This window comes from Betta splendens, chromosome 15 (genome assembly GCF_900634795.4).
Source record: "Betta splendens chromosome 15, fBetSpl5.4, whole genome shotgun sequence".
Classification (NCBI taxonomy): Eukaryota; Metazoa; Chordata; class Actinopteri; order Anabantiformes; family Osphronemidae; genus Betta; species Betta splendens.
In genome coordinates this window covers 10,021,895-10,047,764 of record NC_040895.2, presented here as the reverse complement: position 1 = coordinate 10,047,764, position 25,870 = coordinate 10,021,895, and the positions used below count along the sequence as shown (strand labels likewise).

The window sequence follows — 25,870 nt, the reverse complement described above, 5'->3', positions numbered from 1 at the left end:
ACTATTGTTTCCTAAGTAACGTGTTCTCTGGAGCCTTTGCTGACGATTCCTGTGATTGACAGCTGAAATGAAGCATTCTGCCCTTCTGCAGAAACAATGGTCAAAGTAACTTCATATAACTGAGTCTGAATTCCCTTTAAGCGCCGGCGTGCTCACCCAGACTCCAACCTCCAGTCACCCACCGTGGATGCACACGATGCTGCACTGACACCGGGATGAGACCAGACCAGAGCTATTTTACAAAACCAGTCACACATCCGCGCACAGTCACTTGATAAACAACTTGAAATAACCAATGGGCTTTAATAGATGATAAAACTCTATTGTGAAGCCATGCAGGCAGCGGTAAAAGACTCGGAGCTGGAAAGAAGCTTATGCTACTTTGAGGGCACTGGAGGAAGTGATGGCCATGTTTGCCTGTAAGCCTGCTACTACTCCCTGTCACTAATAAAGCGAAGCACACGGAGGTTTATGAAGGGAGGGTAATGATCTGAACCCTTGCTTCTGCTGTGTAAGGGAAATCAATGCTTAACTGCCAAAATTATCTGCCACGAGGAGGCAGAGCGCGCAGACAGAGACCGGTAGTAAATATTCAAATAGCCTCATTCATCAAATGACTGATGCTTCCCCCCTCCACCCTCTGCTTTAGCGGCGCCGCCCGGGTTCTGGTGGGGCCCACACCTCACTGCACCACAATGAGCCCTGCACAGTGTGCGGGTTTGGACAGAACACTTCTCCATCTTCCTCCCACAGCTGAAATGGAATCCAGTTGAGAGAGAGACAACTATTCAGAACTAATTGCAAAGCAGGACCCCGATGTTATGAACACCCATTAAAAACGCCTACACGGATATCGATTCCTATTAAGCAAGGAGACTTTTTGTTGGTTAGACAGAAACCAGTGAAACCAGTGCAGAGTGAGTGATATTTCCTGGCTGTATAATTAAGTTGTCTCATTTCCATATGAATCGCTCGCCAACAATTGATGCGAAGGAGAATAAGAATGAAAGCCTTCAAACTTTGTTTCCAAGCGCACGTCTGAAGCTCAATAGGCAGATATTTAGAACAAAGGCCATTAGGACGGAGTCATCGAAAATGTCAGCGCGCTCACGTTGTGACACGCCGGCTCAAACACCAGGTTCTCGTTTGACAATTTTCATACTTTAATTTGTATTATTTAAAAAAGGCCGCTCATAGTTACAGCACGTCTTTGGAGTCATTACCGCCCCCTCGCTGATCTTTAGCTGATTTGTTTTTTGACTTTAAAATGCTCAGAAACGAGTTCCGTATTCTCCGCGCCACCCACTCTGTGTCATCTCCAGCACGCAGACATCCACCGTGACGTCAGGCTCCTCCGCTAAAAGCCTCCGTGATGTACGGATATTAACATCATAAATAGGTCATGCGCGGCGGTGTTACTGGGCCGTGACTACTTCAGGCGTGAAGCTACAGCACGTGGTTCATCGCTCACTGAATCAGAGCATCAGCTGATCCTAATGACAACACGTTGGATATCACATTTGCTAATCCTATACTAATGGATGAGCTGTGTTGTGTACATGTAAGCTGGGGGGTCGTCCGTGATGTCATACTTACAGGACCAGGAGGACCAGGGGGGCCGGCATCACCCTGAAACCCAAGACAAACAGGTAAAGGCCGAGCAGACACACGGGTGACCTCCAACAGCTGCGTCAATATGTGGCGATGCAACAAGATGAGCAGACGCCAGAGAGAACGCTAACTACCGCCAGCTATGTGAAAAGAGCCGTGAGATGAGAGGCAGGCCCATTGTTCGCGTTCTGACAGTGTGCATTTCACGTGCGCCGCGAAGGATGCGGCTGCATTCACCGCGTGTTTACGCGGCAGCAGCGGTGGAGGCGAACCTGCCGGCGACGTCCTCAAAGCGGCAGTTCATGGATTGAACGCTTTGACGTGCGTGCTTTCAATAGAAGCTGTAACTACACCCAGACAGGCTCTTCATAGTTTAAGTATCCGGTGCTGGACTGAATGCATTCTAATGGGTGGATTGAATAGAAACTCGACACTTTCTTATCTACAATAATCATTTAATTAATATTTCTATTTCTATAATATTTTTATCAAGCTTTGCATCTGCGCACGTGAACAGCAGCAGTTGTATTTCACAGACACACGAGCATCAGAGTGAACACTAGAAAACCACCGACCTTCACTATTTAATACGACTTCTTTTATCAGTGGTTTGTGGTTAAATACAACTAACGTAGAATCCAATTAGCTTTTCATTGACCCTTTGACCACTGAACTGTCACAATACAAAACACTCCCTTCACGTTACATATCACACTTCGTGTTGTGCTGCTGCTGCAAGCTGATGTGTGTGTGTTCATATGAATCAGTACATTGAGGTAAAAACATAAATGACAAACCACGAGTTCCTGATCTGCTGATTTTGGTGCAAACTGGAAGGAATGTGTAGGAGTTTGTGTACGACAAATTAAAATAAAACCACAAATTTAACTTCTCACGGCTCAGAAGCTACAAGTGGAAGTGTGTTCTGAAGGGCCCCATGGTGACACTGTGTGCGATGAAATTATTTAAATTCCTTGACTGAAATGCTTTGCATACGGAATTTTCCGAAGGTAAATACGTTCCTCTAATAGACGAATCAACAGACAAATTAAGGCAATTTAATGAAACATTCTGGTGACAGAGCGTAATTTGGTCAAAATGATACTGTACGCACACTCAAACAGACAGAAGTCGACGTTGGAGGCTTCCTACACATGCAGAGAAAGCAACTGTAAAGACATAAACGCTGCCCTTGGAGAATGAACAGCTGGAAGAATGGGAAGTAACACAAGGCTCTAACCGGTTTGGCTGAATTCTGCATCATCTGAAATAAACCTGCACCCCCCCCCCCCGACACACACACCAGCAGCAGCACACGTGAGTACGAGCAGAGCATCATCATATGTGACACCTGACATTGATGTGACTTACTTTTTGTCCTTTCATCCCACCAGCCCCTTCGGCGCCCGTCTGACCCTGTGGGAGGAGGCCTCGGTTAATGGCTCTGCACAACGCGCCGCACGGGAAATGTTACTGCGGGAACATACGTACAGGCTCTCCTTTCTCCCCCTTCTCCCCCGGGACTCCGGCCTCACCCTTCTCCCCCTGTATGCGAAAAGAGCAGATCACTGACAATGAGTGACAGCGGCGACGGAGGAAGGAGACAGAACGCTGGGGACGGCTCTGAGTGATGAATTGAGAACAAAACAGCAATGCGAAAGAAGAATAGTCTTTAAATAGAGACTCGTGGCTTTATTAGACTGTGGTTTAATGGGAGTCGATGTAATGAAAAGTCAAGTCCTCAATGCTTTGCTGCAGTTTTCCAGATTTGCTCCTGATAATCATTCTCTCGTCTGCCAATAGATGGCACTTTATGACTGCTGGAGAGCTGCTTAGAGCACATTAATGGGACACGCAGACGATGCTCAGTAAACACAACTATAAAACAAATGCACTTCCATCTTGCACCGCTCAGTTTTTTAGATATTAGTGAAGCATAGTGAGGCCTGAGCTTCACTACGACCCTGAGCCCCGAGGGGCACGTTTCAGACACGGAGCATCTAAACAGCGATCTGACGAGACAGAGCGACGTGTGAGAGAGGTCGCTCCCTCCTCGGTGGAGCCTGGACTCTGACAGACAATAAGCGCCGTCCACTTTCAGCCCCCCCTCAAATCTGAAAGCTGCCGCGGCACCAGTCATTGAGTTACAGTCACCGTTCATCACGTGGGCTTTTAATGTAAAGCTGTAATGTAAGGCTTTTTAAAGTCAGTTGACTGCTTCCACGTATAAACAGACGGACTGTCAAACTAATACCTTAATATTTAATTTTGGGACACTGTACCATTACAGTACAATGGTTCATTATTGCTTTTGACTGGAACTGATGGAACGCTGGCAGCAGCCCCATCACAGCATTGCCTCATGGGAAAACACCGCCGTGGTTGTCTCTGTTAGATTCCCACGACCGATCACTCAAAGTCACTTCATCGACAACAGGATATGTAAGTTAATAAAGCTTTCAAATGAGATTAACTGCAGCCCTCCGCTATTTACTCTGATTATGGCTTTATTTGAACACGGTGAAGGCCCAGCGCGCGGAGGACGGGGCCCGGGCCCACCTGTGGACGTCTGGGGGTGATATGTTGACTCGCAGACGCAGCGAGTCATCAAACTGCAATTAAAGGCGTCCGCGCCCCCCCCCGTCTATCCATCAGCAGCTGCAGTTCTGTCACAGCCTGTTTGAGACTTTCAGTGGGAGATTCGCTTATGGAGACGTGACGCATGGGAGCGCCGTCTTCCCCGCAAATCATGCGCCGCGCAGACCAGATTTATTTCTTTGGGTGTAAAGCATTCAGTGAGACAGGGCTCGGCTCGCAGTTTAATTTGCTGCTGTTTTGTCGAAGTTGAACAAAAAAAAACATGCTAAAAGAAATGCTGCTGGGAAGTTAAAGGAATCCCCGACGCTGTTGAATCACTAGTTTCTGCGCATTCGCCTCCTAATCCAGATTTGGCGTCTTCCCGGCGTGGCGGCAGGTTCGAACGTGAGCGATTCCTCACAGAGCGATGCACATTCACACAGACAGGACAAAGATGTCTCTGTAGTGTAGGCACATGACTGATTCATGGCAAGGGCGGTTTGCATATTTAATGTCGGCATCAGAGCGCTGGGGAGGCTCCACAGCACTTTATCTCTCAGATAACATCAGCATAAGTCAAGGGACAACCTACATGTACAAAATAACTCTGTATTCTGTTATTAGAGCCACTATTTACCATGCGGGGGGGGGTCCAGGCAAGTGTGGCCTCATACTGACAACTTTGTGTTTCAAGGTTGGCCAGATTACACGTGCTCGCTGCCTCCTCTGGGCGGAGGGAGCAGCAGGAAGCCTGCAGCCCAGGTCCACGCCAGGGCCGGCGACGGCCGATACATCACACCAGCAGCTGTGGTCAGGAGGTCGTGCGCAACACAATGGCTTTCAGTGGGAGCGCGATCGCAAGGAGGCCGCTGGAGGTTTGTGGGCGGGCGGGCGAGAGGGAAGCCGGCGCTGCGGCAGCGGAGACGGCAGGTAACGGCCGTCGGTCTGTTTGGAGCGCGGGCGCCGCGGGGGGCGGGCGGCTCTTTAGCTCCTACAGAGAGGCCACAGCTGACTGAGAGTTGCCATTTCCAGCGTGGGGGGGAGGGGGCGCTCGCTACGACCCGCTGGCGTCTCCGATTAAAGCCCTCGTCCGTGCGGAGGATCGCTAACCGGGGCGCCGCTCGCTTATCTCCGCCATTCGCAAGTGCAGACGATCACTAATTCATCACGCGGAGGGGGCGCTCAGGTCTCCTTTAAAGTCCACATGTCAGCACTTTATATTTTTAATGATACCTTGACACTTGTGCCTTCAGACGCTCCCGCGAGACCCTGCAATTACAAGCAATGATGTGACAAACAGTCATGTGTGTCAGTGGGACCACAGCATGCGGCAAACAGAGCGCTGCCGCTGCCGCTACAGCGGGTGCACTCTCATTTAACGTCCTGTAATAAATCCTTCCATCGTGACCATGTGTTGATGAAGTGTGAGATCGTTTTAGAGGCGAGTTTTAATTTTATTACTGTACAAATTGGGGTTTATTTGTTTAGCCAAGGCGGCAATAAAACAGTGTTACTGCACTAATTACAGGTAGGTGTAAAACTTCCATGTGGATTTATGGACATGTAAACAGTCCATCATCTTTAAGCATCTGCCCTGATCCAAACTGAACTCACATGTTTCTCCTCACAGCGAGGACCCATTGTTTGATCGTCTCTAACCTTCTGCTCCGGTTTCGCCTGCAGCCGCCTATGGGTTACACCTGAGCCCGCCCTTGTTATGCACCTTCAGAAGACTCCCCTGTTGTCGTGCGAGGCGAATTTGACTTTGAGAATACCACTGCACCCCCCCCCCCCACCCCTCCCCCTTTAACTACAAGCGCTGTCCTGCTGCCAATGGACAGGAGCGAGAGATGCCCTGGTGTGTGTTTGGAATAAACGACGTGGCCTCTGAGATCCACCTCAGCGAGCAGGTGAGTCATAAATGCCAACGCCCGGGGACGGAGGCAGCGCCGGCACATGCTAAGGGTGTCATCAGGACACTGCCATTTAGAAATGTCACACCTTCTCCATCCTGCCTTTTTTTTTTTTTTTTGTCACCCACAACTTTACGACTTATTAAGAACACGGGACGCTGAGTCACGCGGGAGCGGTAAAAGAACTAACGGCGCAGTTACATCAAAGGTAATTCGGCGAGAGGGTCGAATCTCGAATCCCAAATCCCAAATCCCAATCAGGACAGCAATCAGGGCAGTGGTGCATGAAAATACCTGGACACGCTGACAAGCCGTCTGCTTGGGCGCATGCTACTGTTTGTGCCCTGTGGCGCACGGGTCACTACCTGAGCAGCGTTCTGCGCTGGTCCGGACGCCATAATTCCAGGAGTCAATGGGCCCAATAGGCAGAGCTGTCCTAGTCATCAATAGCAGACTTTTCAGGTGCAGCACTATTACAGCTCTGGCGGCGCGGCGCTACTGTTATAGCACCCCGTTCGGAGCAGCACCGGGAAATATTTGGAGGAGATCAATACAATCTCAGCTCAGGGAGTAATGCTCAGACATTACATAGGTGTTTTACCAAGAGCAGTGTACTTGAATCTGATGCATTTTATATTGCAAGTCTGCTTTTATGAACAATGGTTTACTTCTATATGCTTTTATTATGAAAATACCTTGAATCCACATCAATAAAAGGCAATTCTAAACAGTAATTAAATCTAAACGGCAGAGAAGCCACAGCGTTCTGGTTCTACTCTGAGTTTTACGCGACGCGCTAAATAGCATTCATTTATTAGTCAAGTAGAAAAACGCACTGTATTTGGCTTTTCTCAGGCAGAATTATGAATGAGGTTTATGAGGCCTTTATTAAAAAAACTGAATGAAAGGAAATGCGGGAGCTGCGAGCGCATGCTGCTGTTTATCACTTACAGGCAGGCCTTGGAGTCCGGGCTCCCCAGTCTTTCCTCTTCTCCCCTGATGAACACACAAAGAGCAGATTACAACGAGTGAGTGAAGATGCAACAACAGGTGTGGCTGAGCATACATGCTGCCAGCAATTAAGACCAGACAGCAACTCCTGTTGCAGCCTCTAATTTGCTTTTAATTAACAAGAAGAAAACAGCTTAATTGCTGCACCCTGTGTGGCCCACTACTCTTTGTTCCCTCCTCTGGTTTACTGCCTCTCTTCCAGCTGTGGAGCTCCCTGTGTGCATCAATCAACCCAAGGAGCACACGAGGCAGCAGCGGGCCGGGCAGCGCCAGCACGACGCCGCACAGCGAGGTCACAGCCAAGTGACCATTTTGATGCCATTGCTTTAGGTGTGTGTGTGTGTGTGTGTGTGTGTGTGTGTGTGTGTGTGTTTTTTTCTCCTTCCCTCGACACTTCGCGAATTACAAAACGCCTTAGCTCTCGAAAGTCCGCAAATCTTGAAAGGCAGACATCTTAACGAGATGTAATGCTATCTGAACCAAACTAACGTTGGGATAATTTACATCAAGAGGGTTTATGTCCCCGTGAGGAAAGAGGATGAAGCTCTGTGGAAATCCCGGGAGCCGTCCTGCAAACTGGCAGAGCATCGCTGGCTCGCCTGGAATTAGCTGGCTCTCGCCGACGCGGGACCAGAGCAACTCATTTGGGAGTCGCGCACACTCTGGCCAATATCAAATATCAATATGAGTGGCAGAATAATAAGACAATGCAAATATGGGCTTAGAGCTGAACACGATGACCTGTTTCTAGCGGGAGCCTGATCCGCTGTCAGACTATATTTCTGTCCTACTGTATGTGTTACTTCGGTGACACAAAACCAACTTATTCTCTGCACTGCGTAAGCGTCTGCGTGTATCTGTGGAGAGCGAGGGATCAGTAGCTGAGAGAAAGAAAGAAAATCACAAAGCAACGCCCCCGACTCTTCCCTCTCTGACACTTCATGTACGCAGACTTTGATTAACTGGGTCAAATTTGACACGTACGCTCGCCAGCAACAAAGACAAAGGAAGGAGTTTAGCGGAGAGCTATTCTACTTAATAATGGCTCTGTGTATGTTTTAATGCTCCTACGTGCTCCTGGATCTGATTTGTGGTCAACAAAGGAGCCGGAAAAAGCCAAGTACAGTAAGCATTAGACTTCACGATGACACAATGGCTTGTCCCCCTCTCGGAGCACTTTCCTCCGCTGCCGTTTGATGCTGCGACGAGCGTGTTTTGATCATCTGCGTTAATGCAGCTCTGAAGCTGCGTTTGCTTTAATGTGGGCATTAGGGAGCACTATGTCGATAAGAGCAAGAAGATTTCCAACCGCACTGATGTTCACCTTTCAGCCTTAAAGTCCCCTGGCGTCAGATGACGTTACTGTATATTCCGCCTGCAACGACCTCTTGAAATATAATTGAGGTTGAGCGGGAAAAGTTCCATTCGTGCAGCGAATGTACACGCGCAGCGCGGGAGCTGCTTCCAACGAAGTCGAGACATTGTGCAAAATGCAAATAAAAACAAAACGCAAAGATTTGGAGACGACTCGATGTCCCATTGGAGCTGAAGTTTGTTCAGCAGATTTCAAAACACCTCCTTTTTCAAAAAGCAAACAAACTGAATATTTCACTGAGTTTGGGCGCTTCTCTGCCTTCTCACTGATAATAAGTTGACATTGAATTGTTTTAAGGTTTAAGATCTGACTGTGTTGCAGCCTTCGCCCCTGACGCCCCGGAGTTTGACAACAAAAGCAGATTACACTGATAAGTCATTTAAGTAATGAATATTTCATAGGCTATTATTCTAAGTAGGACATGAATTATGCAGTTCTCAAACTATTTCTCCACATTTAGCCTTACATCTCTCTTAACTCCAAAGTGCATACTCGTTTGAGGAGCATGTATTTGCATAGGGTCATCAAAAAGTAAAAAGCTTGCAACCAATCTCAGCTGTATCCGTCTGAACCTCACTTGCACCGCTACCAACCAGATATAATGTACTACAGGAATGAGGCAGGGTCAGTTTTTTTAGGTCTGTTATTGTTATTATTTTTATTTTAAGAAACACAATGTGTTGAAATGCTGCTTCCGCTGATTCTGTTGTCATACTGGATTTTCCTTCAATCATTAGGGCCTGACATGATGGACCCTCCTTCTGTTTGCTAACATATTCGTTCAATATTACCAAACACGGACCAAAGAATTATTTTCACAATGGAAATTATGTATTAAAAACACCATACTGGGTTACAATGATGTTTGTTACTGTAGCTCTCCATCGCCAGCAAATCTGTGCACGGTAACGAGGAATAATTAGTCCAGAGCACAGCTGTCATCCCCATTTGCACTCAGGTGAGTCTCCAAACTCAAACAGCTGCCGGTGATGTGGTGAGAGGCCTACATGAAGGGATGCACGGAGATGATCAAGATGCCAGCTATGCCAGTAGTGCCCATGAGCAATACAAGACACAAATACTACAGCAAAAAGTGCTGCTGCTGAGTTCTACATACTGTATGCTAAGTGTGTTTTTAGTTGTCACTTGGCACTTTGAGGTGCATTGATGCCATTTGAAGGGCTCGATCTATTCTAAATGTCTTGTTTGGACCGCCCAAGGTTTTTCTTTTTTGTAAGTGTTATGAAATGGATCCACTGAAACTTGAATTGAGGTCATGTTTACAAAGAACATCTCTCTTGGGCAGAAGTTACTGTAAGACAACATCTGCATTTCCATCTTTCCTTGTACAAACATCCAGTAAATATGACCATAGCACGTGTGACCACGCGCTGGCTTTCTTGTAGTTTTGCTCCATTGTTTTGATTCTTCCCAATTTTTTCTGAGAAAGTGTGTAGCCACAGAGCCAGAAGAAAGATACGTGTCAGGGGTGAACTGCAGTCCAAAGCAGTCTCCAGGCAACAAGGATGAAGAGGAAACCGAAACTAGGGATTTCAACTTCAAATGTGAGACGATGTGAAAAAACGTGAGAAATGTGTGACAACAAACAAATATTATTTTGTGTGCGACTGAAAGGATTTAAGCCAAAGGAGGAGAGCGGCCTGGAGCTGGATTTGGACCATTAGTTAAATGGCTACTTTGCTCTGCTCTATTCAAGTCACTTTCAAACTTGGCACCACCTGTGTGTTGTGGTGAAATATGTCGCTGTGATGATAACTTGAATTCACACACACACACACACACACACACACACACACACACACACACACACACACACACACACACACACACACACACACACACACACACACACACACACACAGCACCCCCCCTCACACATAACCTCCTCCTTTCCTGCTCTGTTTCCCTGTCTCTCATTTATCTCCCCTTTTGTGTATAATTCTACAACTTTAGTATCAACCCTCTCTCCCGTCTCCTGTTTTGCTTGTCGTCTCTCCTTCCTCCTCCTCCTGTCTCCTGTCACTCGCCCCTTTCCTCCCTCACCTAACTTCCAGCGCCTGTTGGATCACCCTGGCAATCTCTGTTGCTATGCAACACTCTGTGTCCTATAAATTTGACAACATCCTAGCGCTTGATTATTATTTGAGCTCTGCAGTGTGAAGCCCTCCTTCAGGTCATTGCAGTAGATTAGAGGCGGGGAGAGACAGAGGGAGGCAAGGAAGCGTCAGCGGGAGGGAAGGAGGTTGGGAAAGATAGGAGCAAAGCGGAGGAGTGAACGATGGGCTTCCTTCTTGGGCCACTGAGCACACATTCACATTGACTGTGTACCTGCAAAGCCGTGCAGCAGATGTGAAAAGTGCTCCACATTCACTCCTAATTATGTAAATTATCAGGCCCCGAGCTAAGAGATTTTTGAAGAGGGGTAAGCGAAAGGCTTTCAGGAGACTGACAGCATATTCAGGACTTCCGTCTTAATCCACACCAATCTGCACTTCGACGGCCTCCGACTCGGCTGTGAGCGCGGGAAAGCGCAGACGCGGGGTCTCGCCGAGTCCTGCAACACCAGCCAAAATCTGAGAGCAGAGTCAACAGCCACAGTGCCGCGCAGCAGAGGCACTCGTTTATGATGACTCCATAATCCTCATCCCAAATGTCAACATGCTCTCTGAGACGTTCCGCGTCTAACTACGCGTACCGGGAGGACGCACCTCGATGGAGATGGCACCAAAAAGCCACGCGGTCTAATCCACCCGGCAAATGTCTGTGTCAGGTGGGGTCGGGAGATAAGCTGGGGGACGGCTCCGAATGAGCACGGGTCCCGAATCAAAGCTGACACCATGAGCGTGGAGAGGATGAAGAGATGCATGGACCACCGTCAGCGGGTAAATGAACGCTTAGCATTTTAACTCGTCTGGGGATCTTCAGATCTCCAAGAATTTGACGTTAAAATAGAAACATTGCTTTCCAGCAAAACCTCCAGTACGTCGTGGCCTTTTGGCCCAGACACCTGTGAAACCACGCAGCGACTTGTGCCGGTTGTCCTGATACTTTCATCCGCCTGACTCACGCACGACACGGAGGTTCGGTGTCCTGAAGGGGAAGCTATCTGACATCACGGAGCCAAGCTGGGCTGTGACAATGTTGTGAGGCTCGTGGGAGAGATGACCTTTTCTTGGCTGAAAAAACTCACATGCCACTCCCACTCTTTCTGCCTGAGCTGAGTCTCATCTCCCTCTGGGGACATGTACTCAGGCCACCTGAGCCTTTTGTCTGTACTGCTGAACAGGGTTTCAGTGAAACTGCCCGTGCAGCTTGTGAGCGGCAGCTGTAGTCGCTCGGTAAACAAACATGTTGGAGACAATGAGAACAATATCTTCAAATTCACGTTTAATGCACAAAAAGCGCAAACAGACTGCAAGAAGCTGGTGAATGTTTGCTACTGTATAACATAAGGCCTGTCATTCATTACTCATCCTGAGCCTTCAAGGTGCCTGAGGACTGGTTGTATCCAGATTCAGATAGAGTCAGCGTCCACTAAAAGTCAGTTTATTCTGTAATTCGTTTTAAAATGACATCCTTTCCACTTGCAAGTATTTCTTCATTTTTTATTTAAAAATCCGCACCGTGAACTAGGAGAACCAGACAAGGAACGAAATAACCTCTTCTAATGGGCAAATACCACGGATTCAAAAGCAGCGTCTTAAACCTCTCACCATGACTGGCTCAGCAATGTCTCCAATTAGAAAGCACAATGTCAGGAATGAGTGTAACATTACAATAGAGTCCAGAGCGGCTGAGGCGAAACAACAGAAGTGACAGCACGTGTGTGTGTGTGTGTGTGTGTGTGTGTGTGTGTGTGTGTGTGTGTGTGTGTGTGTGTGTGTGTGTATGTGTGTGTGACATCAGCCCCACTGCTTCAGAGTATGGGTTTCAGAATCAGCTGGTGAGAAGGTCCACACTAACTGCACAGCTTGATATTAGCAGTTCTGTCAAGTCAGCCATCAACGGCGGAAGCGGCCACTCGAGTGAAGCGCCACAAAACGCACTGCAGGGACCGATGTCTCACCTGCTCCCGATCAGGGATCCAATTAGGGACCGTGCACCCTCCCCTCGCTGTGTGCCATCTTAGGACACTGCAAAGCTCAGAAAATGCCTGGGCACCGGAGCCTGCAGAGATCCCTCGCACTTGGTAAAAGCCTCAATAAAATAGGATTTGTTCCTGTTGTTTACTGAGGGTTAAGAGGAGCGGCCGGGGCAGGAAGAGAACGGCAAAGCCGACAGCTGCCTGGCAGGGGCTCAAATGCAGCTTAGCATTTTTCCCCATTCTGACTGGCACACAATGCTCTCTTTAACTCGCAGCCATCTAAATATTCAGGGACGCATAAAGAGACGGCTGACATCGCAGCCGACTTAAGAGTCAGCTCAGCTGGCCGAGCTCGCACCTATAGTCTCTTGGCTGAAGCTTTTCCGTGAAGGCTTCTCCTCGCGGAGACCCATTCGTGACTAAGCAGCGGTTCGCGCGTGCGCCACTAGATGGCAAACTGGTTTCACGGCAGATTTCTACGCAACGGGGGACTGGGCGAGCGAGGAGGCTGTAAACGTTCTCCGAGAGGATGGATGTCCTCAATGCATGAATGTATGATGCGGGTAACATCCCTAATTAGGCAGTCTGGCAATTAGGCACCGAAAACCATAAAGAAGATCTTCCTGTGGAGGCCTCACAACCGTAAGAGAAGGAGGAAACAGTCGAGAGCAGGGAACGGCGCGAGTGTGAGAGAGTGACAATAATTTTCATACCACATTATGCCTCTTTTCAACTGCCAGACAATTCAAAGGGACACAGGTGGCATTACAGAGGTACGCAGTCACACAACGCAGCGTATCATCAGGTAAAACAGCCATTATAGAGCTATTCCAGCAAAGAGGCGACTCCTCGCTGCCACACCGTATGCAAACACCGGCGCCGAGGGCGAACGCAGGAGCTGCGGACGAGCGCGAAGTCAGAGGAGCGTCAGGGCCGCGCTTTACAGCAGCCACGTCTGCGCCGCGTCTGCAGCTAGAAGTTTTAGGAGCACATTGACTTTAACAACTCCTATGGAGAGGGAAGAGGGCTGATGATATTGGCGGAATTTGCATTTTTATGCGGTGAAGATGATAAATCTCTGCTAAACTATGAGCCCAGTTCCCAGCGATGGGCTGCATGTCTTTGCATTGCAAGCTGGGCGCCTCCAACAGGACGCTGCCGCCTGAATGTTCTCATCGCCTAATGGATGCTGTTATTAGTCTTGGCTCTTAGAAATTTCACAGTCTCATCTGGACTTTTGGCCATATTACTCATCCGGAGCAGATTGCTGCCGTCCCATGTTTACAGATACTGAGTGTTTCATTAATGCATTATCCAACGTGTGAATACAAGAGGCAGAAAATCTGCTTCGAATAAACCCTGCTTCATTTTACTAACCAAATATTTGAGGTCAGAGAGAATAAACTGTGCAAAGATCCACAGGGCCCGTACTCCGGGTACTGTAGCCCTCGGCGAGTCTTATGCTTCATATCACTCACCACGCATAACAGATTACATTAAGGTCCCACACACTACTGTCTGTATAATATCAGGCCACTGTCAATGTGCTGCTCCCTGGCATGCCATTAAAGTGGACACAGATGAATGTCTCCAAATTGGTTGCGGGCGGGATGAGAGTGTGGAGAATCAGAATATGGATTGCAACGTGTAACAGTGTGCTGCTGTAAGTGATGCAGCCTCCCACCACCACGCCTCTGTGTTCTGCAGTATTCAGGGCTACATCTCCTCCCCGGTCAGACCCCCCCCCCCCCCCCCCTTGCGCTGAGCTCTCCGTGTCCTCCTCCCTCCCCCTGGCCGAGGAAAGAGCAGACACAGACAAAGCTAACTCCAGGCATGCGTTAATTCCATCATCCTGGAGCAAACATGAAATTTTAAGGATATTTACATTGTCAGCATTTCCCGAGCTCTGTCTCCTCCTTAAGCTGCCTTAAAATGCCAGAGTGCGCCTTTACATATATGAATAAAATGTTTGGTTTGATGACTAAAATCACAGTGATGACTGCGAGAAACGACTCACAACCAACTCTTTTTATCTGACGCATGACATCAACCGCGCGTCTCTACAGCATCCTCGCATCGAAGCGCTGTGTGTTGAGAAAGTTGGGAGCTTGTCTACGCGTGTTTGAAGGCCCGGCTCTGGCCAACTATAGCAAGCCCATGCAATGCTCAGAGGATGCGTTGACCTACATTACCCCTTGTTGAACATCAGCTTTCCTTTGTATGCATACAGGACACACATCCACAGGCAGACGCGCAAACATGCACACGCAGTGGCTGTAAAAGCCAGTCAACAATGCGCAATCATGTGGCCTCCTATAGCTCGGCCCCTTACGTTCATCCCTGTAATTAATTGGCCAATTAATGTGTGTTTATTCTGGACACCCATGGATGTAGCCGCACTGAGGCTCCCTGGGAAAGATGAGAGTCAGACAGATAAATCAAAGCTCTGTGCATCTGTCCTTGCATGTGCCAAATGCTTCCCCCTGTAACCCTCCTCTGTCCCAACTGGGTCCAAATGTGAGACCTTTTCGTAGCCAATCAGGTCAAATCTTTGTTTCATCCTCCCTCCCAATGCACTTGACATTGACAAGATTAATTGCCTTGTGCACTGGGCAAACCAGTTACCTCCGGGTGTAATGCAGGTGTCAAAAAATGGCTCTCTGGATTTTCTCAGCGTGAGTTTGGACACATGGAAACCTAGAAAAAAAACCTCCATTTTGTCAAACAAAGGGTTAACGAGTCCTTCCCCTGCTTGTAAAATCACACAGGGTGTAAATCCAGCCATAAAACCTCAGCTGTGAGCCCCGCTGACCTGTAAATTCTTGTCTCCGCTTTACTCTGTCATTGAGCTTCAGCGGTTCAGGCCAGAACTGTAACTACATATCTACATCATGCTACTGTATTTGAACACCGCTTTAATAACATGGACCATTAGTACGATCACCGACTGTGCATCAGTGGTTAAATATAACATGGCAGTGGTTTTATAGATGCTATGTGTGCATACGTAGCAGAATATTAAACTGACTCAACACTAAATCCAATGCAAATAATTGTCAGCATGTACAAATACTGCAGTATTTATGTTACACTTAAATAGATCTGGCCTCCATTCCATTTACAGAACTGCTTATTATATAAATGAAATACTGTATAGAAATACTGTATAGTAGCATGCATATCAAGCTCAAACCTTAATATGTGAATTCAGTGCAATTTATATAAAAGCTACTGTGGGACGAGTACGTTTTACACAGACAACATCAGGCACGGCTGAAATCAAATGGCTCCTGTGTCTACTGTGTGTTTACTGTATCACCCGAATCAACGGCAGCCTCCCACGGAGATCTTCTGGCAGGAAGGCTGGTGTTCTCACCAGGGACTCGTTACTTAATAATCTCGCCCTGCAGGTATTCTGCTGGAGGTCAACAGGCTCTTACAGTCGCTTTGCTGTTCGTGTCTGCCTCCACCTATGGAGCAGGAACCCGCTGCCAAAGGTTCCGGGTCTCCTCAAACCCGACCTGACTGTCCTCACTGTGCACAGATGCCTGAGCCAAGTCCAGTTAGAATATCAAAATATATAGATTACCTCTAAATAACATTAGTTTGCTCTCGCAGAGGACGGACATCTAATTTCAAGCTGCAGCGCGTACTTGTTTTTACAGAACAGTACGCCGGTTCAAAGTAAATTAGATTAAATGACAAAAACGATTAACTGTGCCACGAGCGCACGCAGATTAGCTTTAAAGTAGATGAATGCTACGGTATTTAATCTGACACTAATATTTTGACCCCAGCGTGACTCCGTGATGCCACGGAGCACCGGCAGGATGTCTGACGGATTGCACCACTCAATGGGAAATAGACCACAAATGCGTACACTTTAAACATGGCTGGGTCAAGCACGCGCAGACGTGCCCTGTGCTGCAGATACAGTGGGTGGATGAGAATGTGGGGAGAGGACGAGGACCGACATGTAAACACCGGCATCAGCCGCGAAACGCTGGCAATTGCTGCTCTGCTCTTCAGAAACGCGGACGGGTCCCGTCGGCGAGCGGGACGCGAGACGGACCCGACACGTCCCAAACCGTCCCGCCAGCTGCCGCTGACATCACCACGCATCAGTCCAGATGTGGTGAGCGCGTCTGCACTACAATTACCGGTGTGCACTGAACTCGGACCAGCTGGCGAGCGTGCGCGACGGCAGCTGACGTTTCAGATCCTTCGCGAAATAGCGATTTCTACCACATAATCTGGAGGCTGAGGGAAAAGCTCCCTACTGTAATTAATCACCAACAGGTGAGCGGTGGGTTTACACTACATTTGTCCTGCTCTCTTTTATTTGTCATCCATAAAAGATAAGGTTTCTCACTATTTAAAGATTTTGCTGATACACTTCTATAAATAAAAATTAAAAGCCTGCATAGTAAACAATGGAGTGAGAAGAATTAAAGATCTGTCAGATAAAGTAATCAGTCATCACGGTGTGACAAACACCAGGGCTTAGAAGGGGAAAGTATTTATCATAGGATTAAAAACATGTTAGCAAAATCCAAATCTTGACATTTGCTGTTTCTACAAACGCCATCAATGGATTCGATCGGCTGTATTGATGCGGCGCCTCGTGGAATTTAGCGAGAAAGTCATTTCTCACAGAATAAGTCTTTCCTTTGACGTCATCTCCCTTCACTGAGCGCCCTGTGTTGCACGACTAGCAACAGTCTTCCAGGCTTTTGACCTTTCGTGCGACTCTTTTTCTTTCTTTTAACCTTGACATGTCAGCCAGGCATCTCCGGTGGCCCGGTGTCGTTCACCCACATTCCCAGCTGAGCTCCACAGATGAATATTTCAATGAGAAACAGGCCGAAAAAATCAGGAGGCTGTCAACTGGGAATGTCACCTTTAACATGAGGTCAAACTAAATGTCCTCACTTTATGCACAATATTTATCATGCTTTAATCCGACTCTAGCAACTGGGTTCAGCCCTTTAAAATTAATAAATAAATAACCTAAATAACTAGATTTACATAAATAAATCAATTAATAAATGAGAAGCAGGATCTGCGCTGCATAATTCATTGGAAGAAAAAGCATCCGTAGCCAGAGCAGTTGCAGTGTTCTGCTTCTTCCAGGGCTGGCTGGAGTTTCATCATCTCTGCATTAGCACTGCTACTGTAAGTCTAAAAGGAGCACCGTGCTACACATTTGTCAGCCATGCGTTTTCCAAAGACGAGGAATCCTTGACACAGTGGAGTGGTCCATGCATTGACATCATTTACAGTTCGCAATATGCATCAGAAACTGTTTATTAGAAGATCTCTTTTTAATGGTTATGAAATGGCCCTAAAACCTTTAAGTGGAACAAATTAAATCAAGGATGGCGTCATCACACAGGAAACCAAGTGAATCAAGTCATTTTTAAGTGACTTGTGCTACATTTAGCACACAGGACTTGTTTCTCTCCACAGCTTTGTCCGTTTAATAAGGCTAAAAGTCTGGGATTTCTTGGGTACTGGGGATCTCTTAAAATGATCATTTATTAATCCAGAGCGACCTGCTGCCTCGTCGAGGAATGAACCCTTGTCTGCACCGAGCTCTGTCAGAACCCTGTGCCAATTACAGAAGCAGGGCGTGCTACAGGAGGAAGACTTGGCACGGCGTGAAGAAGCCGAGCTTGTCGTGGCCCTGCTGTGTATTTTGGCTGTGAGGTCGGCGTGGGTATTGACCAAGCGTAGGCTTTCGCTGCTATTTTTAGAACGCAGAATTATGTCATTGGGTCCTTTTGCAACGCTTTCTGTCGCCAAACCCCCTATCGCTGGCGCGCACATTGCCCATGAGAATGTATCACACAGTCCCTCAAATTTGTTCTTGAGTGTCAGCCTGTCACGTCTGTGCACCGCATGCCGTACGAACACACTTACTACAAATGAGTCCGCTGAAAATTCCACGTTTGTCAGCCTAAAATGGCAGCGCGGAGCTTAGCGCGTCGTTACAGCGCCCGATGAATATTTTAACACGCCACAGTCAGCATGGGAGCCATATTCTTTTTACTTGTCCCATCTTCTTTTTTGATTTACTGAAATGTGCCGCTGAATCCCAGAGTCCTACTCTTTGCTTGCCATTTTGTGCCAATGCCACTCAAAATATATAAAACCAAGCCATTCAGATTACTATTAATGACGATGTGTAAAGTGGGGGCAATACATTCCCATAAATTTGAGACACGGTTTGACTTGTCCTTACCTCCGTGTGGCCTAACTGAACCACTCATTCATCAAGCTAATAGAAGAAAATCAAGATTCTGTGAATATGAGACAAAGTGTCACAGAAGAGGTTGGGGGACCACCCTTAATATCCTTTTTTGCATATGTTGCTTTAAGCTTCACAGAATGATGAAGATTGTATTTTCCTCCTCCCACTACAATGACCTCCACAACACCTTGAAGTAAATCTAAAGTGCTCAGAGTGTTCATGTTCTCCCCAACAATAAATTTAAGCAGACAGTGTCAGAGATAGTCTTGTTTGAAAGTAAGGCCTTGTGAAAGCTTTCCACTTCCAGCTATTCTCTGAAGTTTGTGAAGTGGTCAGTCGATGTCAAGATATTCTGCATCAGCGGTACAGCTGCTAGGACTCTGCACAAACATGTGAAACCAGCATGTCGCAAGCGAAAACAAGATGCTAATTGGGCCAGAGACTCGTCCTGTATCAGCTAGCCATGCGCTCGTCTCTGGTAACGCTACGTGTCCACCGTCCTAATATAGGCTGTCAAACCGTAGAAACACAGGTCGGTCAACAACTTTGAGGCCACATGTGACTCCCAGAGCTAAGAATAAGCCGAAACCTTAGTACATTAGCAGTCACCATGAAGTCAGCTAGTCATCAATGGCAGAGTATTAATAGATCAGAAAAGTGTCTGCCGCAACAACAAAAGTCAACAAGAAATGACCAGTTTCAAGTCAATGGCAGTTCTAGTGCTAAACAGACCCTAATTGGTCCTTCTGAGGCTGTTTAGTCCGATAGATGCCCCATCCAAAAACATCTGCAGATTCCTGCAAGCTCACGTTGAGCTTTTGTTGACCTTAAAAAAATTTCCCTCACAACAGATTCATTTTATTTGTGCATTGTGGGAAATGTCCCATTGAGAAATAACTCAACTGGTGATGGGCCATAAATTGTTAATGGTATTGGAACAAGTTTTCGGTTTGACTGCGTTCATACACAGAAGGGTGGAATTCTTGAGATACTTGTGTCCAGATGTCTTGAGTATTGTGCATCATTTTGGCTCCGGCTTAATGTGAAAAAAACATTTGCCTGACCTACTTATGTCTGCGCTACAGCTCAGCGTGCTTTATATTTTATATTTTGCTGCAGTGGAAATATTTTCTTGCCGTTTTACGGTCATTGACTTTAAGGCAAACATACTCAAGGAGTCTGAAGAGTCTATTTGACAGGAATCAAAGGATTTTGACACTAAGTTAATTAGGCTGTTTGCAAAAGGACACTCTCTCCACCTGCCCATAAGCAATGCCTTTCAACTGTGACCCCAAGGAATGATAATAATCTTGTTGTGTCTTCCGCTCATCCATCCACAGCACTACTACTTAGTTTTTTATTATTCAAAACAGTACCTACATTACATTACAATGCCAGACACTTAGTGCTTCAGCTCATTTCAGTCATTGTCTTTATCCCAAGTCAAGCTGGCCTTTCTGGCTTAAACCCCAGCAGGGTTTAATTACGTGCGCTGCCAGTCATACTGTGAATGTGTGACCCCTTAACCATGGCACTCATTCATTAATTGTCTTGCAACAAGCCCACAAGACCCGTCGCAATCCTTTTGCCTCAGATCAGCTTCACCTCCTCCAAAATAACAGCCACCACTCAGCAGTAATTTGGCCTCACCCCAGGCCAGGTCCTCTCAGCCACTGCAACCAGGCCACACAACTGGCAAACTGTTTTTGTTTACTCACCCTTTTGCCCTCTTTGCCTGGTTGCCCTGGTTGACCTGGCACCCCCGGCAATCCCTAGGGAAAGGTCATGTACAGTAGATGGTACGTCAGTGAGAATATACAGTAGCTTGTGTCTTATAAAACTGATAATGCAGAGGGCTTCATCCTAGAGTGAACACTTGGTGGCTAATGCAAGACTTAGCAGGTGTGGTTTCTATTCTTACTTTCTAGGTGACTTCACAAGCCCCCCCTTAATAGTCAATTTGAAGCCTTAGTTGATGAGAGCTTCATTCAATTATTCCAGGCAGTATGTGGATAAGGAACTATTAGCATGTTAATCAAGCCACATGCAGGGCCGTCATTTTCTCCTGAGGTTCTTGAGAGTGTCCACAAGGTACAGTCTTATGACTAAATGGTTTCGCTTAAACGCTTGAGAAGATGTTCTATGAATTGTATTAAACGTGAAAAAGCTAAAACTGTGGTAAGTTACCTTTTCTCCTTTGTCACCGGGGGGGCCCTGAACGTGGAAAATAAAATTAACACAATAGTTCAAGCTTTCAGGCATAAACACTATGAGCTTACAGACACTACCTGATGTCCTTTGAGGCATTCGTCATCAGTCTAAAATGGAAAAAGTAAAAGCCGTTAATAGAGTAAACATCAAGACAAACCTCTTCTGATTCATACACGGTATAGCAGTAAATGTGCACCCATTATAGTCAAGCACCGCAATTGGCCATGTGTTGCAGTAATTATTTGTGGCCGCCGTGACCTGAAGAAACAACTCCCCAGGCACCCTGTTGGGCCCTGTCACAAAAGGGCAGACAGAGTCGTCTATGCACCCGGCCACAGAATGGAAACAAGGCCACATCTCAGCTTTCAAATGCAGGCCAAATTGGTGTCTTCTTTCAATTGGCATCCAGAAGCCAAATGCTGGAACCTTTTTTTGGAAACAGCTGCAAAAATGGGATTCGCAACATATGTCTTTCACATTAGTCAGACGTCTGACGTAAAGTAACAAGAAAAAATTAACGAGGAGGCTGTCGGCCCTTAGATATTTGAGGCTAAATCCATAGAAAAGGATGACAGTTCTGACCTGTGACATTCTAAATAAAACATGAGTCTTCTCCCTGCAGTTCTTTTGCTAATAAATCAATTATTCATGTACAGCTGTATTTTTTGTTGGGTTACGAGCACAGTTTTGACCTTGGGTAACAAGCGCAAGCGGCAGGGCCACGCCAGTTTGCAGTTCACACTCGCCAGCCAATTTGCTGGCATGTTTCAGGAAGTTGGCTGGGCCGGGGACGCCTGCTACTGTATCTTTATAAATGTGGAATTAGCAACAGAGGAGAGTTAATGGATGGTGTCAGTGTTCTTTGGGTATTGTAAGCACTTTGGTGACATAAAAGGGGCAAGCCGGGAGCGGAGGGACACAGTTTTTGTATCACTCCAGTGCTGATTAAAACTGGCAGGCAGAATCCCTCATGATGTGTAATAATTAGCTAACCACCCGCAGTATAACTTTAATCTCCAGCAGCCATCAACTCCCTGGCTACAGGGCGATGAGAGCATGTGTGTCTGCACGTGTGTCGGTAGGTGTCTGCGACAGCGACGTACAACTGCTGTCTGCCGACATATGGACCTTCACTTCTTTTTCTGGGGTATGTTTGCTGCCCTCTCCGTTTTAGAGGACCAATGAAAGCAGACTAGTGCAGCCAGTCCAATTATAAGATCGAAATACGCGAAGCGTGGTGTGGTTCCTCTCGGGTGTCTTCCCATTGAGTCTGCAGGGACAGACACCAACCCAATAAGCGCATGTCCCAGCCATGTAGGATACAGCCAGCGACTACCTGTCAACCTCTGGCCCCAACACGAACCTGGAGCTGCGTTCCTGTCTGCCCGGCTACTCATCCCTATCCCTTTTGGGCCGTGCACGGATCGCCGCTGAGCCCTGCCTTCCCATTCCCAGGGGACGGTAATGCGACACAGACACTGTTCACCTGAGTGCGTCCGTTTCCATCTCTGCAGGCCAGACGCTCCGGTGCTGTGTGTTACGGCTCGTCAGTCGAAAGGGTACGATATTTACAAGGCCCATTTTAGCCTCTCTTGGTCATAACTGCCTGAGGATGATTTGAAGGTTTCTAGTTTAGTAGATTTGTTTTTACATCTACAGGCGGCAGAACTAAAGTTAAATCCTCCAAAACCGTTGCATCTTTAACGTGCGATGCAAATGGCTGCAGCCAAATGTTCACAACATACATTACATGTGAAAGACGGGTATATTTACACTTTACTGTAGCAGGCACATTAGAAAATATGCACCGTGTGCTACAGAAGACCATTAACTGGTCTATTTACAGTATGTCATGAAATGAAGCTGTTCACATTGTCTGACAACTGGCAGGTGGGCTGGTGCTATTACATGTGACAGGTCCTAAAATAAACACCGCCGCACCGTATTGTGTAAAAGCTCGGCAGCATTAACAATGGACAGGTATGCTAACATTGTTTGGTGGCTGTGACATACGGGCAGTCAGAAAAAGTCATATCAGGAAAGAATAAGCGGAAGAACAAGCGATGCCGGCGGGACCTAGTGTAAGCAATGAGCTCACCGCCTCTTTAGCTTTTCCGTCTTTTCAGATAATACGCATGTATCACTGTCCAGTGTTTTCACAGCAGTCTGCACAGCTCACCACATTCCCAGCAGTGCTTTATAAAGCTGAAAAGCAACAGACTGTTGCAGACGGTACAGCTGGCAATGCCCCTTTATCAAATGTGGATAAAAGAAAAGAATCTGCTTGTAGCTCATATCCATTTTGTTGTCTAAATGAATGTCACAGCTAAAATATGCCTGCTACGGGATATTCAGGAGACTCATTACTTTATGCTTCCCAACCTGCCTCCCTCTGTCAGTTTCAATACAAACATTCGTTCTCTCCACCCCCACCCTCCCATCTGGAAAGCAGGATAAAATAACCTGTGATTCTCTGTTGTCTTCACAGAAACACACAGACCTCATTATAACTTCAAGGCTGGCAGACAGAGCACAGCACCTACAATTATGCAGCGGGTTCTACCAAAAGACAACAACAACAACCGCCGCAAAGGCCTCTATAAGGGAAGGAAGCTGAAAGAGTAGGAGATATGGCAACTAATTACAGGAAAAACATTTCATCTCTTACATGGAAAATAACCCTACCGTGGGATGAAACAGAGACAAAACTTTAGAAAGACCAATATCGTGTGCATCGTAACAAGCGTTAATCAAATTCACGTCGGTGAAACATAACAGGGCTGCAGATGAAAACAAGGGTTTGCATCAAACTCCTCCGCTGCACTTCTAGCATGTCTTAAATCCCAGGCTTACGAAAGGAAGCTGTACAGGACACACATACTGTATAGAACAGCTCGGCTCCTAATGTCGGAGACCAAATATATGCTAAATCAGACGTGACAGAGAACAGTACCCAGCACAGAAGGCAATAGTCTGCGATCCACACTTCTGCTGTAAGCTTTACTCCCATAAAATGTTTAGAGGAGCTAGATAAAGGGATTTGCTTGGGTCTGCTCATTACAAACAAACATATCCCTATGAATATACAACTAGCCTTTAATTCTAGAGGCTGCATTTCTCCTCTCTGAGCTGGCATAAAGGCGGCTGTAGATGACCATCAATAAGCACTCGCTGAGGTTACCATAGTAATGAGAGCATTCTTTAGTTGTCCCTGTTTGAAGTAGCAATCACACTGTAGCAGCCCTTCAAACAGATGAGCAAACACGCTAGTGAAACTGGGATTATAGCTCATGAAAGTCTCTAAAGTATCTATTTTCATTAAAAAATCATGACTCAGTTACACGGTCACTGTGTCCACACTCACTCACTCTGTTTCCCTTAGGTCCGATTGGGCTGACTGGCCCTGGGTCTCCTCTCAGACCCTGGGAACCAAGAATATATTGACACACGCTGTGGTGGCATTTTAAGAAGCATGTTAAAAATATGCTCTTTTACGATATACGTGAATCAGCAGGTTGACACTCGGGTGTAGGATTCTCATGCCTGACACAAGCACTTGATGAAAAAAAGTGCAGTATGTGATTCAATGATCACTAGATGCGGTGAAACGCTGCTGAGGGTCTCACGCAGCTGGTGACGCCGCCTGCCCTCGGCCGCCTCCTCCTCCGCTGCCCGTGACTGCACCGAGGTTTAGCAAGGACGGCCACTGTCAGTGCGTTCACACCTTGAAGCGCAGGACCTGTGGGCGGGACTCAGCCACTGTACGCGGGCCCAGGGCAAAGTCAAGCCTCTCGGTGATGAAATGTGAAAGAAGAAGGACATGTGAGTTAAAGAGTGATAGCTGATGAATGAGGCTTGACACATATTGACAGGCTAAATTTGCAGCAAGCCTTGTTAGGTGTGACACATTTGGGCCAGTAGCGGCAACTCTTTGAAATAGGTTATGGGGGAAAGAGGAAAGATGGGGAGTGTGAGCCGTCTGTAAAATGACTCCAAATACAATCATTTTTCATGGTTAAATTTAGAGTTAGAAAGGCTATTAATAGTGAATTATATATCTGCAGAAGATGATTACCTACCCTTATCACATTAAGTCTGGCTCCACCAGAGATGTGACTAATTCACTGCCTGTTCTCTGCAAGCCTCATATTAAACACCGCCATTCAGGAAACAGAGGCTACGGCACTGTTGGTGTGAAATAATTGGCCCCTATGGAAATGCCGGCTAATAAAGTTGCACTTACAGTCACATAATCGCGACACTGTTATCAGGTTGTATTAGGCGGCGTAGCCTCTCAGCCCACACGCGCTGCTAACAATAGAGCGGCTGTCTGGGCTCAGCCCTGTGTTTCGATCGGCAGCCCAGCGCCGGGGAAGCGAGTAACAGGTGCATCCAGCGTCATACGTGAACGAGAGAGGGGGGGGGGGTCATCTGATACCAGAGCTGTAAACACAGACGAGCGCTGGACCGGTGCGGTAGGAACTCGCTTGTGTAATAAAGGTGATCTTATCTCATTAATATGGCGAAAAAGCCTCCGGTAACACAATTCTTATAATTGGGATTCTTCTTCTTCTTGTCTGTTTTGCTGCATTCAAAGCTTAGTGCTCGTAAGTCAAGGGTAAAGTGCACGAAACAAGATTATCCACTACACAGTGCAAGAGGTTAGCGAACCAAAGCAGCATGCTGCATTCATCCCACTGCTACAAACATAACATGTGGCACAACATCTGGTAAATGGTTTCATGTGTAACCTGCTGTGTTTGGGAAACGGTTGGTTTTGGACCATGTGAATCGTTAGTGCAATAATAAGGATA

At 47.0% G+C, this 25,870-nt stretch overlaps 1 protein-coding gene across 4 annotated transcripts in view; it reads right to left on the bottom strand.

Annotated features, from left to right (window-relative positions):
* The window catches only part of LOC114842078 (collagen alpha-1(XIX) chain), a 73,843-nt gene that overhangs the window by 29,029 nt on the left and 18,944 nt on the right, over positions 1 to 25,870 (bottom strand). For 3 of the 4 annotated variants that reach the window (XM_055502314.1, XM_055502316.1, XM_055502315.1), the window contains exons 11-18: positions 21,134 to 21,163; positions 21,033 to 21,059; positions 20,564 to 20,617; positions 7,053 to 7,097; positions 5,422 to 5,457; positions 3,103 to 3,156; positions 2,983 to 3,027; positions 1,597 to 1,629 (exon numbers count right to left, since the gene is read on the bottom strand). In XM_055502314.1, the coding sequence (XP_055358289.1) occupies positions 1,597 to 1,629; positions 2,983 to 3,027; positions 3,103 to 3,156; positions 5,422 to 5,457; positions 7,053 to 7,097; positions 20,564 to 20,617; positions 21,033 to 21,059; positions 21,134 to 21,163 (324 nt within the window). The remainder of the gene's footprint in view (positions 1 to 1,596; positions 1,630 to 2,982; positions 3,028 to 3,102; positions 3,157 to 5,421; positions 5,458 to 7,052; positions 7,098 to 20,563; positions 20,618 to 21,032; positions 21,060 to 21,133; positions 21,164 to 25,870) is intronic. The other variant, XM_029127567.3, reaches the window with a different exon arrangement.